At 36.2% G+C, this 14,886-nt stretch overlaps 2 protein-coding genes across 5 annotated transcripts; one reads left to right on the top strand and one right to left on the bottom strand.

The window, feature by feature from the left end:
- Nucleotides 4,890-8,086, top strand: LOC109234574 (UDP-glucose 6-dehydrogenase 5-like). Of its 2 annotated transcripts, none has more exons than XM_019400617.1 (2): nucleotides 4,890-5,374; nucleotides 6,369-8,086. In XM_019400617.1, exon 2 carries the CDS (start codon nucleotides 6,376-6,378, stop codon nucleotides 7,816-7,818), a length of 1,443 nt encoding a protein of 480 aa, XP_019256162.1. In that variant the 5' UTR covers nucleotides 4,890-5,374; nucleotides 6,369-6,375; the 3' UTR covers nucleotides 7,819-8,086. The 2 variants fall into 2 exon arrangements, with proteins under 2 accessions (XP_019256162.1, XP_019256161.1); XM_019400616.1 differs by having other exon boundaries at nucleotides 6,355-8,086.
- On the bottom strand, nucleotides 8,635-11,992 carry LOC109234573 (protein translocase subunit SecA). Of its 3 annotated transcripts, none has more exons than XM_019400614.1 (5): nucleotides 11,716-11,988; nucleotides 11,475-11,623; nucleotides 10,812-10,973; nucleotides 9,945-10,060; nucleotides 8,635-8,918 (listed from the first exon to the last, which is right to left on the bottom strand). In XM_019400614.1, exons 1-5 carry the CDS (start codon nucleotides 11,888-11,890, stop codon nucleotides 8,891-8,893), a joined length of 630 nt encoding a protein of 209 aa, XP_019256159.1. In that variant the 5' UTR covers nucleotides 11,891-11,988; the 3' UTR covers nucleotides 8,635-8,890. The 3 variants fall into 3 exon arrangements, with proteins under 3 accessions (XP_019256159.1, XP_019256160.1, XP_019256158.1); XM_019400615.1 differs by lacking the exon at nucleotides 8,635-8,918 and adding an exon at nucleotides 9,307-9,737 and having other exon boundaries at nucleotides 11,716-11,989; XM_019400613.1 differs by lacking the exon at nucleotides 8,635-8,918 and adding an exon at nucleotides 9,744-9,877 and having other exon boundaries at nucleotides 11,716-11,992.

Genomic DNA, 14,886 nt, shown 5'->3' with positions numbered 1-14,886 from the left:
GATAAAGGGTTGTGATGAATGCCAACGAACCGGGAATATATCCCGCGACATGAGATGCATATGAACCCAATTCAGGAGGTAGAAGTGTTTGACGTATGGGGAATCGATTTCATGGGGCCTTTCGTCAACTCATATGGCAACAAGTACATGCTCGTCGCTCTGGACTACGTGTCCAAATGGGTGGAGGATGCAGCGCTCCCTACAAATGATGCAAAGGGGGTAATTGGGTTTTTGAGAAAGAACATATTCACCCGATTTGGCACTCCAAGGGCAATAATCAGTGACGGAGGCACTCACTTTTGTAATCGAGCCTTTGCGAAGTTGTTAGAGAAGTATGATGTACACCACAAGGTTGCCACCCCATATCATCCACAAACGACTGGGCAAGTGGAAGTTTCGAACAGAGAGATAAAGAGTGTGTTGACTAAGACTGTGAATGCTACTTGAACGAATTGGTCAAGAAAGTTAGATGATGCACTTTGGGCTTATCGAACTGCTTTCAAAACTCCAGTCGGCATGTCGCCATACAAGTTGGTATTTGGGAAAGCGTGTCACTTACCGGTGGAGTTCGACACCGGCACTGTCTCCGATCAAGATTGATGTACCAGGGAAGTTTCCTTTACCTTGCATTACTTTATTTTATATGACATGGGGACATGCCATCATTTTAAGTGTGGGGTGAGGGATACTTTGTTTGTATGTTGTATATATATAGGAATGTCACTTGATTTTAGTCTTTGGTTAGTTTCTTCTAAATGTGTGGAAGTGTGAAAAATTCAAATTTTCGACTTGTCCCGACGATGGATATCACTCGGCAGGTTTCTTAAGGGTCTAAGTCGAAAGAGAAAAAAAGATTTTCAGTTGTAGGTAGTTTATCAATTCCCCCTTGGTTTTTCTTTGGACCGCGGTTCTTTTTCAAGGGTTTCATCTGAACCAGGTGTAGTTAGTTTTTTATTGTTAGTTAGGAACTCATGGGCAACGGGCGGAAATAGAAATAAGATCTCTTAACGTTATTATGTCTTGAATACAACGGGTTCTTTAGTGTGATGCTTAAGCTCAATTATTGATTGTTGTTAGAGTGGCTTAAATTGTATGTTCTTCAGTTGGCTTAAGTACCTTGACTAGAGTGTTTTGATTATCCAATCTGGAGTGAGTCATGTGCCGTGTGTGTGTGTGAATTATTGTATTTTGTGCACTGCATTTGATGCCTAGAACTTTCCCCGTGTATTTGCAAAGCGAAATAGTAGTTGTGTTCAGTCTTGGAAGTGATATAGGCGTTTCTTTATTGAGCCATATATAGATTTTACCCGCCTAATTGTTATGTATTGTAGTTAACCCCTTTGAGCCTGTAATCCTGTTTCTTTGGCAACCACATTACAAACCTTACCCATTTGTTTGTGTTAACCATCTATTTGAACCCTCTAACTTCTCATGAGCACTTGAATTGTTCTGAAATGCGTAAAAGTTAAAGTGTGGGGTGGTTGGTTTGGCTTTTGAGTGGCACTAATGAAATAAGGAGAAAGGTGCATTGTGTTAAAAAGAGTAAAGAGCCACGTGAATTGAAAAAAGAAAAGAAAGAAAAGAATAGTTGCATTGTTGTGAAAAAAAATTATATACATTCCTTGAGAAGTGGTGGTTCTTGATGTAATTGTGCTTAAAGAAGTATGGGGTAATACACATTGATGTAAAGGTGGAGTTTGGTTGACATAAGTAGGGTCTTAACTGTTAAAATGTATGTATTAAAGTGCTTAGGGAGGTGTAGTCACTCTTATATCTAAATGTATCCTACCCGCCCCTCACCCTACATTACAACCAAATAAAGTCCTACTTGATCCTAGACTAAATAAGCTCGATTAGTAGAGTAGTACACTACGGGCAAGCGTATGGAGCATCTTTTGTGGCACAAGAATATCATTTTTGAGGGTGAGTGAATTCTGTCTATGTTGAAGTTCCTCATTGTGCATGAATTTTATTTGATTGTGGAAGGAGTCTCTTTTGTCGTGAGCAGGCACTTGATTCATGAAGGAAAGGTAAGTCTTGACCTCTGCGTTAGAGTAAGTGAGTAAGTTAGGAATATTACGTGGCCCATGAGAGTAACTCTTGAGGTGTAGATGTTACACTACTATGCTCAAATCTATGTGAAATATTCTTAGTGTGACGAGTTAGGAAAGTCGCTTAGTGAAGTTAGGCCTCTGTAGAGTGTGGCTTGATTGCTCGGGGACGAGCAATGGTTTAAGTGTAGGGTGTTGATAGTAGGCTATAATTGCGTACTTTAGCTACCATTTACGCTACAACTTAGCTGCACTTTATTGATATATGAATGTTAAATGATAACAAATTGCTCTAATTAAGAACTTTGTGCTTTGTAGGAGTAATTCCGGGCTATGAGGACATTAAAGAGTATTTTGGAGTTAATATGGAGCGATAAAGGCCAATCGGAGATGAGCGAGCGCAAAAGAAGAAAGAAAACTGAAGGCAGAAATATCCTCCAGGTGTGTGGTCGATCCGCGGCCGCGCTCATCAGGCAGAACGAAAGGCAATATGTGCGGTCCATCCGCAGTTGATCCGCGGCTTCGCACGTCCTTCCGAGGATTTTTATTTCAGAGGTAAATTCGTAAGTTCAGAGACGACTCTCCTTGACCTATATGAAGCCCAGCTCGCCCAAAAAGAGGGTATCTTGGTTTTTGGAAGGATTTTGAAGGCAAGAACAGGAAAGAAGCAAGACGGAAGATTCGGCATAGAGTTTTTATCTTTCTTCCTCTTGTTTTTATCATTGATGATGAATTCTATTGTGATGATTGTGAAAACAATTATGCATAGCTAAACTCCTTATCTAGGGTTTTGATGGAACCTATTGGTGGATGATTTTCTTGTTATGTTAATATAGATTTGCCATAGTATTCTCTCTATTTGTTCAACTAAAATTGTGATTGATGTTGATTGAAGGGCCCTCAATCGACTGTGCCTATTTAGTATGTATTACTCGGGAGAGAGTGCATATTTAGGTAGTTGTTGAACAACACCACTCCTAACGTATATGAGGGATCAACACGAATGGTTTAAAGGTGGGATTAGGGATAACGAAACCTTAGGTGCGACCCAAGTGAGCTGTACTTAAAGCTAGCTAGCGTAATTCGTGAGAATATGTTAGTATATTGTTGTAATTACTCGGGAGAGAGTTACGACAATCAGAGTGCTCATGATCTATAGAAAAGACTTAGGCAAATTTATAGCAATCATAGCGGAAAGGATTCGATCAATAGGGGAAATCAGAACCTTGGATCACTCCAATTCTTGTTTACAACCCGTTTCGTAGTTAGTTATTCTTTATTGCATTTTCTTTACGTATTATTTAGTTAGTAAACATCCACTTTATTACTTTAATATTTCTGAAGATTGAATACGTAAATTTGTGTAAGTCCAATAGTTGTGATTGATAGGTTAATTCCCTGTGGGATTCGACTCCGGACTTGTTAACCAGAATATATTTGCAGCGACCGGTTACCAGTTAAATACCTTTGAAGGTATTATGTAATATGTCTAGACACCATGAATTGCTACTTTAATTGGTGTATGCTTTTACAATTTTAAGAATTTAAAGCATTTTCAACGTTTACTCCTGTAAAAAAATAATTATTTTCTATTTGTTTAGTACTAAATACAAATCAAAAAATGGAAGGCTATTTCCTCTTGGATTTTCTTTAAAATTTATGCATCTCACTAGACTGAATTTATCACCAATCTAAGCAAAACTTCCTTTTCTTTTCTTTTCAATTTATCAAAATATTCAAAACCATAATATTCTCTAGCTGCAAAGGTAATCAAATAATAAACTTCCAAATAAAATAATCCAAACTTTTCTTCTACACCCCAAAAGAAAAAGTGTAAGCAAAATAAGTTTGTCTCTCACAATTCATAAGTAGTGTAGTTAAAGCTTCTGCACCAAAAATAAATAAAAAAAATCTGCTGAAGAGGCCATTTTTCAGGTACCCAACACGTTGATCTCAACCTCTGTTGCCTTCAAAGCAAGCTTTCTAATAAGTACTTGTTTTTTTTTCCTCTAACCATAATGTATTAATTTATTAATACATGCTATTAGCTGTAATTAATCTTTCTTTAATCTTACTCAATGCCCTTTGAACAAACACATCACGTTCTTTCTGAACTTTCTTTTTCTTCATTCTCTTTCTGTTACTGTACACCAGTCAAAAACAATTTTCTTGTTGGGTTACAACCTCATTTTCACATGAAAATTGCACCTCTAGTTAAATTGGTTCACTTTGCAACAAAATAATAAAAAAAAAAAAAAGGGTTTTTTGCCCACCTTGTGAGACTGTTTTGTTTTCAAAATCCATTCTTGTAAATTTTGTTTGGAGTAAAATATCAATATACTTGATAAAAAATGTGTCTTTTTTCCTTTTGGTAAATGGACTTTCCTTGTGATATGTTGGGCGGACTCTCTGAAATAGGTGTCGCACCCGTATCGGATTCTCCAAAAAATATACTATTTTTGGGGGTCTGACACATACCCGTCCACATTTTCGGAGAGTTCGGACAACATAAGTGATCATAAACCAAGACTCTTTTTTTTTTTGGCTTGTTTAAAACCCCTTTTCCAATCTATTTTACGTGTTTCCCATTATAATGTGTCACAATAGAACTTTTGCAGAGACGGAGCACGGATTCGAAATTTTTGGATTCGGGATTCTAATCCTTTTAAGTTACTGGTTTTCAAATTAATAATTTATACTTATCCAATGAATTTTTTAAAATAAATATAGAATTTAAAATAAAGATATTGGGTTCGGGCGAACCTATAAGCAAGTGCTAGCTCCGCCACGGAACTTTGCATAGGCATTTAAATTATATACACTTACTTTTTTTCACTTTAGTGAACTTTAAACTGTATTTACTTGATGATCTGATTGTGTAAATACACCATCAGTTACATTAACCGTGCAATGAACTTTAATTCTAGCAGAAAAAGGTTGGTAAGAGTATTAAACCATTGTTTCAAAATTGAAACATGGTTGAGGGAGTGGTCAGAAACCAGTCCAAGTGTAAAGTCTGTGTCTTTGCTGAAGGGAAAAGGCAGAAAGAGATGGTGGAATTTACCTTGTTAGTTACTGAAAGGTCCCTCTTGAAAACGTGTTCAACATTTTGAATCAGACTTTAAATCTTACGTTTGGCACTTTACTTAGTTTTTGAGAGTTCATTGGCTTACACCATTTAGTCTCTTTTCCATTATATAAAGTGGTCTTTCCACATCTTTGTATACCATCACTGAATCTCTTCGACTCCCTTTTATAACAACATTTCATTTCAGAATCAAGACATATCTTTTCTTCTTAAAAGTTAGTGGGAAATCCTTGAGGTAACTTTTATTGAAGTGGTTTTATAGTTGTAGTTTCTCAATGCAGATTTCTAGTTCAATTTTTGTGTAAAACTGTCTCAGTTTGCTCCTTCCTCTCTTTTTTACTTCAGCTTTTCTTAATTTCAGTTTCTTTGTGTATTCCTGTGCATTGGTAATAAGATCTTGTTGGTAACATACAGGGGCGGATTTAGGGGCGGAAGGGGGTTCACTAAACCCCCTTGCCGGAAAATTACACTGTTTTATACCTCTATATATTATATTGAATCCCCTTGCTATAGCTTAAAAACATAGCTCAGTGGTCACGGGGCTCAAAGCCTTTGTGAGGTTGCTGGCCACAATCCCTTTCAATTTTTTAACTTTTTCTTAGCGGAAATCCTACCTCCGCCATTGGTAACATATGCTTTGATACTACATACTTGTGCCATAGACTTAATGCATTTGATGATGCTTGCAAGTCTAAATTAACTACTATCTGAAAAGCTTCTATATTTATAATATCAACTTTATATTATATGCTCTGATTGGAATTATCCTGGTGCACTGATATTGACACGCCTTTGGCATGTCGATGCAACCCTTTTATGAGGGCACAAAAAAGAAAAGAAAAAGATCTAGCGGAGTTTATCCAGTTCTCTTTGTATCTGTAACCAGAGCATTCACATATGAAAGTCATATTGTGGAGGCTGATTAGGACATTGGGAGAACATGGTGGTTGTTAATTGGACAAATAAAAAGAGATATCCCTTTGGCTGTGGGATATGATTCCTTTCATAAGATGCTATACTTTTCTTTATTAATGCAAGTTCAAATGTAAAGATGACACCTAGATTGAAACTTACAGCTTTTTGCTGGATAAATTTCCTGTTACCTTACAGCCTATCTTAATGAGGGACCAAATGAAGCATTAACTTCTGTTAAAATAATAATTAGGATACTGCAGACAAGCTTGGTTCTGAATCTAATCCTTCCCTATTTACCAGGTTTCATATTGCAGGACAAAAATGGTGAAGATTTGTTGCATTGGAGCTGGATATGTTGGTGGACCGACGATGGCAGTCATTGCCCTCAAGTGCCCCTCAATTGAAGTAGCTGTTGTTGATATCTCTGTTGCCCGAATTGCAGCATGGAACAGCGATCAGCTGCCTATCTATGAGCCTGGACTTGATGATGTGGTGAAGCAACGCCGAGGAAAGAACCTTTTCTTCAGCACTGAAGTAGAGAAACATGTTGCTGAAGCAGACATCATTTTTGTTTCTGTTAACACCCCAACGAAAACTCGAGGACTTGGAGCTGGAAAAGCTGCAGACCTTACCTACTGGGAGAGTGCTGCTCGAATGATAGCAGACGTATCCAAGAACGATAAGATTGTTGTGGAGAAATCAACTGTTCCTGTGAAAACAGCTGAGGCAATCGAGAAAATACTCACCCATAATAGCAAGGGAATTAATTATCAAATCCTCTCGAATCCAGAATTTCTTGCTGAAGGAACTGCAATTCAGGATCTTTTTAATCCAGACCGTGTTCTAATTGGAGGAAGAGATACCCCTGAAGGGCAAAAGGCGATCCACGCCCTCAAAGAAGTTTATGCGCATTGGGTGCCTGAAGACAGAATCATCTGCACCAATCTTTGGTCAGCTGAACTCTCAAAGCTCGCTGCCAACGCCTTCTTGGCTCAGAGGATTTCATCTGTTAATGCAATGTCAGCACTTTGTGAAGCTACAGGGGCTGATGTAACACAGGTATCCAATGCCGTTGGTAAGGACACCCGAATTGGATCAAAATTCCTCAACGCCAGTGTTGGTTTTGGTGGTTCTTGTTTCCAGAAGGATATCCTCAACTTGATTTACATATGTGAATGTAATGGCCTAAAAGAAGTTGCCAATTACTGGAAGCAAGTGATCAAGGTGAATGACTACCAAAAGAATCGGTTTGTTAACCGAATGGTCTCCTCAATGTTTAACACAGTTTCTGGAAAGAAGGTTGCAATTCTTGGATTTGCCTTCAAGAAAGACACAGGTGATACTAGGGAAACTCCTGCAATTGATGTGTGTAAAGGCTTGTTGGGAGACAATGCACACTTGAGTATATATGATCCACAGGTCACTGAGGATCAAATAACAAAGGATCTCTCAATGAAAAAGTTTGACTGGGATCATCCAACTCACCTCCAACCAATGAGCCCTTGTGCAGTAAAGCAAGTTAACGTCGTCTGGGATGCTTATGAGGCAACAAAAGACGCCCACGGTCTCTGCATTCTCACCGAGTGGGATGAGTTCAAAACACTTGACTTCAAGAAGATTTATGATAACATGCAAAAGCCTGCATTCGTGTTTGATGGGAGGAACGTTGTTGACGCGGAGAAGCTCAGAGAAATCGGGTTCATTGTCTACTCCATTGGGAAACCTTTGGATGCATGGCTCAAGGATATGCCAGTTGTGGCATAAGAAACATCAGGTTGCCTTTCCCTGGTTTAAGCACTAGAAATGAGAGGAAGATCCAATTCTTTCAATTTTTTTTCAACTTCAGGCCTTTAAATTACTATTTTTCAATTGCATGGTTCAAAATATGTATTCTCTTTTTCTTTTTTTTCAGTTTAAACGTCAGCTTCCCAGCTCATGATAATCAGTTTATACTACAATAAAAAAAAATTGCCTTGTTTTGATTAGTTCGGGCATTTTCTTCTTGATATACTATATTTTATAATTCAGAATCTCCGTTTTTTTTCAACAATGGATGGAAAAACTCTTTTTTTTTTTTTTAATATATAGAAAGATGAGCAAAAGCAAAGCAGTGACTCCTGGAACTTAAAGATCTAAGTTTCTTGTAGAAGCAAATGAATGACTATCAAAAGAATCGTTTGGTTAGCAGAGTTGTCTCCCCAATGTTCAACACAATCTCTGGAAAGATCACTATTCTTGGATTTATTTTCAAGAAATTTTCTTGCACTCTGTTCTGATTATTATTTCTCATCATTGTGTACTGTACTTACTTATTGTACTAACTGAACTTAAGCTGATGCTAATATCAGAATTTATCCATAATTACTCATAATAATAGTTTAAAACCTGCTTTTTCTCCTAATTTATCACCAATTATCCTTGAGACTAGATATGACCAAAACAGAAGGTGAATTTTGATGTGCATTAGCGAACAGACAAGTTCATTTCTAATTGTTATTATTAAACGACATAGCATTGGCACCCACATCAATCACTAGACAAGCCGTCCGCACATCATTTGGAATCACGAATTATTGCTAGTAATCAACAATCTACCGCACTAAATATTACTGAGCTACTGAAGAACATAGGACTTAATTAAGGAAGCCGACTCTCGTTCTATTGACCAACCCATGACCGAATAAAAATGAGTCCGTACACCGGGAGAAAAGGGAAAAAGGATATCAAGACTACAAAAAGAAAATGCCATTCCGACAATATAAAAATTTCTTCTTTTGGACATGTTTGCCCCTCATCTTTAGCTAGATTTGTCGACTTATTCTCTCCTGTTTCTTCTTTAAATTGTTGAATCCTTCCCGCAACACCTACATAAACCACAACAGCAAGACAATAAGCGCAAAAAAAGGGGAGGTGGGGTGGCGGAGTAGGCTAGAGAAGCCACTATCGAATTTGAAGCAGTTCCTTTATCCCCCTCTTCCTCACGACTTTATTGCCTTCTTCCCTCCCCCTTTTCTCCTAGATCTTGAGAGCAGAGATTGGGCAAGTATCCTACGGTGATATCTCCAGGAAACAGCTCATCTACGCCAGTTGGTTATGCTCTAAAAATTCTTAAATTCAGTGGCTGATGGGCTAATGAGTTAACTCAGACATGCAAGTCCTTCGTGTCACGTGAAAAAAAGGGGCAGGGCGGGCTAACACAGAAGAGGAAAAAGACAGGCACAGCAGAGCTCCTTTTGGAGAGAGACAGAGAGAGGGGAGATAACATTATAATATATGGTCAAATACTAATTGTATACATAATCTATAAACCATATTCATTGTTCCAGTGCACAAAATATTTCGAATATCCAATATACAAGCATACAGAAAAGACCAGCAAACATATTCATGGATGGTTTGCAGCCATTTATGTAGATGAACAGTTTAAAGAGCCAAGGTTTCTGAGGTTGAAACAACCCACGACTTAGATGATCAGCGTCAATTGACATCATGACATTGGAATGTTAGTAAACCATAAATCACCTCTGACAGAAACCATACAAACATTGAATTTGGGAACTCCTATCAAACATGATTAATAATCCACACCCACTCTATGTATGGATTCCGTACATCATGGAAACAGAAACGTCTATGTTTCTTGCATCGCATAGGACATTTCATTTGATAATCACCTACACCGCCTGGGGATTATGGACCGGTCAAGAGAGATGGCAAAAGGAGAAGGAAGGAAAAAGCTTGGTAGTCTTTGCAGTACACGAAGAGAAGACACGAACATTGGCAACCAATAGCGCAATCTAGTAAACATGTCTCATTTCTCTTCCTGCTCTAAGGAATTCAAACATTGAGAAATAGCCGTTCATGTTTAACAATGAGAAAAGCAAAAGTACCTTTTGTATCTCTTCTTGGAACCACAAGGACAGAATGCATTCCTACTAATATGCCCACTCTTAGCCAAGTTTGATCGTGCAACATCCATCGGGGATGAACCCATCAACTTTTGAACCTAATATTAGAAGAACCCAAAATAAGTCAACTTCATATAACCACAGAAAAAGGAAGCACCAATACTGGAACATATTGTATGCATTCTTTTCTCATATTCTGAAGACTCTGTGCAGAGCCAAGTATTTGGATGAGAAGGATCTTAAGCGCTATTTAATTTCCACCATAGCCCATAGCTGTTGAATGGACCAGAGACAACAAACCCGTAATACACATGCACCTACATTACTGGCATCTATAACTGAAGATTTTTTTTTTTTTTTTTTATGAAGTAAGATAAAACTGAAGATTTCTTTTCTTAGAATGCACAAAGAATATGCATCTCTCCACAATGCAAACAAAAATCCCAGAAAGTGAAAGAATCAAACAACCAGAAAACCTAATATGGTATATAGAAAGAGATTAAAAAAAAAACTATAATACTCCCTCATTCCCATTTTATGTAAAGAAGTTTGGCTGGACATGGAGTTTATGTAAGTACCAAAATTGTCTTTACTGCGGACAATTAATTTAGAGATGTTAAGAGTTCCATGTGTCCTTTCATCTTTCTCTCTCCTGATAAAAATATCAGATCTTATATCAAGTGGAGTTCAAACAAATTATTTTATTAAAGGTAAAATGATCTTTTTTAGATGCACCAATCTTTTTGGAATATCCTAAAAAGAAAGTGTCACATAAAATAGAATGGAGGGAGTAAAACAAAGAGCGAAAATATGCCATAGAGCAGCAATCTTAAATGCAATATACAGTACCTCAGCCATGTTCTTTGGCATTGGCTTCCCTTCTTCCTTCATCTTCTCAAGTTTTGTTTGTGCTTCTTTTGCCCAAGTAAACTTTGCCAATGTATTCTCAACATCAGCTATTGTGCACTTGCAATGTTTTGCTGCCTCTTGCTTTTGAATTGGTTGAAGATTCTATTTTTTTTTTTAAAAAAAGAATAAATAATTAATGACAGAAAGAGCTTCAATAGGTTATCCAATTCTTGTCACAGCAATAGTCTCTTCCATCTATCCTACACATGACTACTGCTTTGTTTCATCTTTCCTGAGCCAAGAGTCTATCGGAAACCACCTCTCTACCTTCCCAGGGTAGGGGTAAGGTCTGCGTACACACTAACCTCCCAAAACCCCACTTGTGGGATCCACTGGGTTTATTATTGGTGTTTGTTGGGTTAAGTTATGTGAAAATTCATTTAACTGCAGTAAGAAGGTGCACAATATTTTACATAAAAAGGACTCTGAATTCCTTTTCTCACTGCATGGAATCTATGAAATCCATCAAAAGTTCAGACTTTGTAAACACTAAGGTTGTAACATAAATTGTTTCAATCTTCAGGTTGCTAAATCCCCTTGATATAACAAATTCACAAGTTAGACAGAAAAGTGCTATAGAGAAAAGGAAAATGAGGGGAAAACCTCTCCAGTGGGATCCAAAGCACCAAGATATCTGATAATAGATTCTTGCTTCTCAAAAGCATCAGCAAATGTAGCTTCGCTACTTCGCCCTACAATGTACTGCTTCAGAGTCCCCAATTTCCTTGCTTTGCTCAATTCGTCCGCAAATCCTAAAACATCCCATCAAATAGGAAAAAGTAAACTCAGACAACACAATAAAGGATCTTACTATATGCTGTCAATGTATTACAAAAATACTTACGAGGGAGAGTGAATGACTGAGAGGTGGGTAATTCAGGTTCAGAGGAAGTCTTTTGGCCGCCGGTAAATGCACCTTTAATCTTGTCCATCCATGAGGAGGCATGGAGTTGTGTTGTCGAAGAAATCCAGCGACGAGAGTTTGATGCTGAGTTTGAATAGAAAGTCTGACGAATCATATATGTAAATTTTTGCGTCTCTCTTTGCTTTGCTCTGCACTGCAATCGAATCGGAAGAGCAAGAGACCTGGGCCACCTAAGGGGTTTTGCTAGGGGTTTTCCGCTTGGATATCAGGACGACGTCGTTCCTCCCAAATTTCCCCTTTTCCCCTTTTATTATTACTAGTCTCAAGTTACGCGCGTCTAGGGGTGTGCATTCGAATCGGTTTATCGATAAATCGAATCGATTATTCGTATCGAAATCGAAATCGAAAAAATCGAAATCTTATTGAAACGATAACGATAAGCATATGTACAAATCGATAATCGATAAGTAATTATCGATAAGGGTCAAAATCGAATCGATAAATCGAATGCACACCCCTAGACTGTAGACACTTGTTAAATGAGTAATTACCTCTTTGTGTAGATTAATATAACATACAGAATGTGATATATTCCGCTACTATTTTGAAAGCGGCTATACAATATTATTTTCCCTAATCTATACCCTTTCCTTTACCCTAAGTCCCTTACCCTATTATTTCCTCTACCACATTTAAGGAATGATCATATTTAAAGATCAAGGGAATGAAGTTCAAATTAATGGAAAACAGAATTAGCCGTGATGATGTGTTTTGTTTTGTTTTATTTTTTTATATCGTTGGAGTGTTGGTGGCATACATTTGATCCCTTACTTTAGTTTTGTTGCATGTGCTTGTTGACACAATTTTTATATTATAAATAGTGTTTGTCTTATTTTAGCTTCTTTTTGTCCATATTAGTTAGGCGCGTTTATAGTGATATACTTTCCGTGGAATCCCGTAAATTTTCTTATTGGTGTAATCGATAACCGAATCGATAAGCCCCCAAAATTGATACATCGAAATCGAAAAAATCGAAACCTTATTGAAACGATAACGATAAGCATATGTACAAATCGATAATCGATAAGTAATTATCGATAAGGGTCAAAATCGAATCGATAAATCGAATGCACACCCCTACGCGCGTCGCGCGTGTACCCTATATTGATGAGAATTATTTAAAAAAAATTATATAAATAGTATTCAAAGCATGGTTTTAGTCACAATAAGATTTTTAGTAAATTTGAGCTCTTGACACTACTAGAAATCCGGTAATTAGCGACCAAAAAAACTGACCGACTTTGATCGGTTATGCAAATTACCGACCCAAATGCGACCAAATACGCTTGGACGGAATTTTGGTGTTCGCTTTAGTATACCGACCAAAGTTGGTCGGAAATTACCGACTAACGTTGGTCGGTAAATTAAATTCAAAAAAAAATATTGCAAAAAAAAAAAAAACTTTGGTCGGTATTTTTATTATGTAATCAAAAGATTCACCGTCTGGGAATCGAACCGGGGTGTGTACTGTGGCAGGATACTATTCTACCACTAGACCATTGGTGCATTTTGTTTTAAGATTGTCTTTTTTTTTATACTCTTTAATTGTATTTTCGCACGAAAATAACCGACCAAAGTTGGTCGGTTTTATTAAAAAATAAAATTACCGACCAAAGTTGGTCGGTCTTTTAAAATAACCGGCCGAATTTACCGACCAAAGTTGGTCGGTTTTTTTAATATAAATTTTTATTTATTTTAATTGCAAAAACCGACCAAAGTTGGTCGGTTTCTTGAAAAATAAATTTCGCGGGACTCAAAAATAGTTTACCGCATTTTTGCGCCAAAGAAAACCGACCAAAGTTGATCTGTTCGTAAAAAAAAATTAAAAATTAAAATATTTTGAAAAATCGACCAACTTTGGTCGGTTTTTGGCCGGTTTTTTTACCGACCAAAGTTGATCGATTTTTCTTGGTCGGTTTTTTTCGAATTTCTAGTAGTGTGATAATGATAAATATTGATCATGAAATTGACACATATATAAAGAATTTTATTCATTTATTCATGATCTTGTCTAATAATATTTATTTAAATAAAAAATTAAATTAACTTATACAAAAAAGTTTATTAGTAATTTGAAATTAGAATATCTTATGAATATTGCTTTTGTCTCAATAACCATGTATATTATGATTCGTTATGTAGTAATCAATAAAAATGAAAAATTAAGTTAATACTTTTATCATAATATTATAAATGATTTCAAAATTATAAATATTAGGAAAAATAATTAAAAATGTCAAATTATTCCTATCTGAAATTTATTTTTAAGGGTAGAAAGTTTTATCAATACTTCGCTCTGAGGCTTTGTGCTTTTATAATAGTTGATATAGATTTTTATTGATTAAAAAAATATAAAACATATATTTTGCTCGCAAGAAAGAAAAAAGATTGTCTTTGTCTAAATGAACTTGAAAATAGTTTTTCAATTTTTTTAGAAAAGCTCATAGATCTTCAAAATATATGTATTCTTGCTAAAACTGAAAAGTTGAATATATAGAACTTGGACTAAGTTTAATTTGAACATAATGAATGATGACTGGGGAATTTTATAGGGTATAATTTCTTCTTTTTTTGAGTTTGATATATATAAGATCAATATTCATCAATTTCAAAAAGTTAAACTTTCTATTTTATACTCAAATATAACTTTTAGTAAGTATATTTACATATTAAGATTAGGTACACAAGCAACACACATACTGTAAATTTTATCAAATAATAAAGACTCCTAACCAAAAAAAAGAAATTGTGTTTGAGATTTAAGGCAAAAAAAAATTAATCAAAAAGATCTCCTAAACCTAAAAGGTATTGACCGCAAAATAAACACATTTAATACCCCATCATAGGGAGTTGCACGTAGGGGCGAAAACTTAGGCTAGGGAGAATTTTTTAAACTACAAAAAGGTCTTCAAAACCTTAAAGGCCATTAACTACTCCACCGTAGGGAGTAGAACGAATAGGAAAAAATTTAGGCGAAATTTTATTAACTTTCCTAGATTGTTATAATAGGAGAAAAATTAAATAGCTTCCTAAATTAGAGGAGAATTAATTAAATAATTATTTATAAATATTAATGAAATACTTAAATTA

Source organism: Nicotiana attenuata, chromosome 11 (assembly GCF_001879085.1).
Source record: "Nicotiana attenuata strain UT chromosome 11, NIATTr2, whole genome shotgun sequence".
Taxonomy (NCBI): domain Eukaryota; kingdom Viridiplantae; phylum Streptophyta; class Magnoliopsida; order Solanales; family Solanaceae; genus Nicotiana; species Nicotiana attenuata.
Note: the sequence above shows the minus strand (reverse complement) of the source record. Positions and strands in the feature narration are given on the sequence as shown.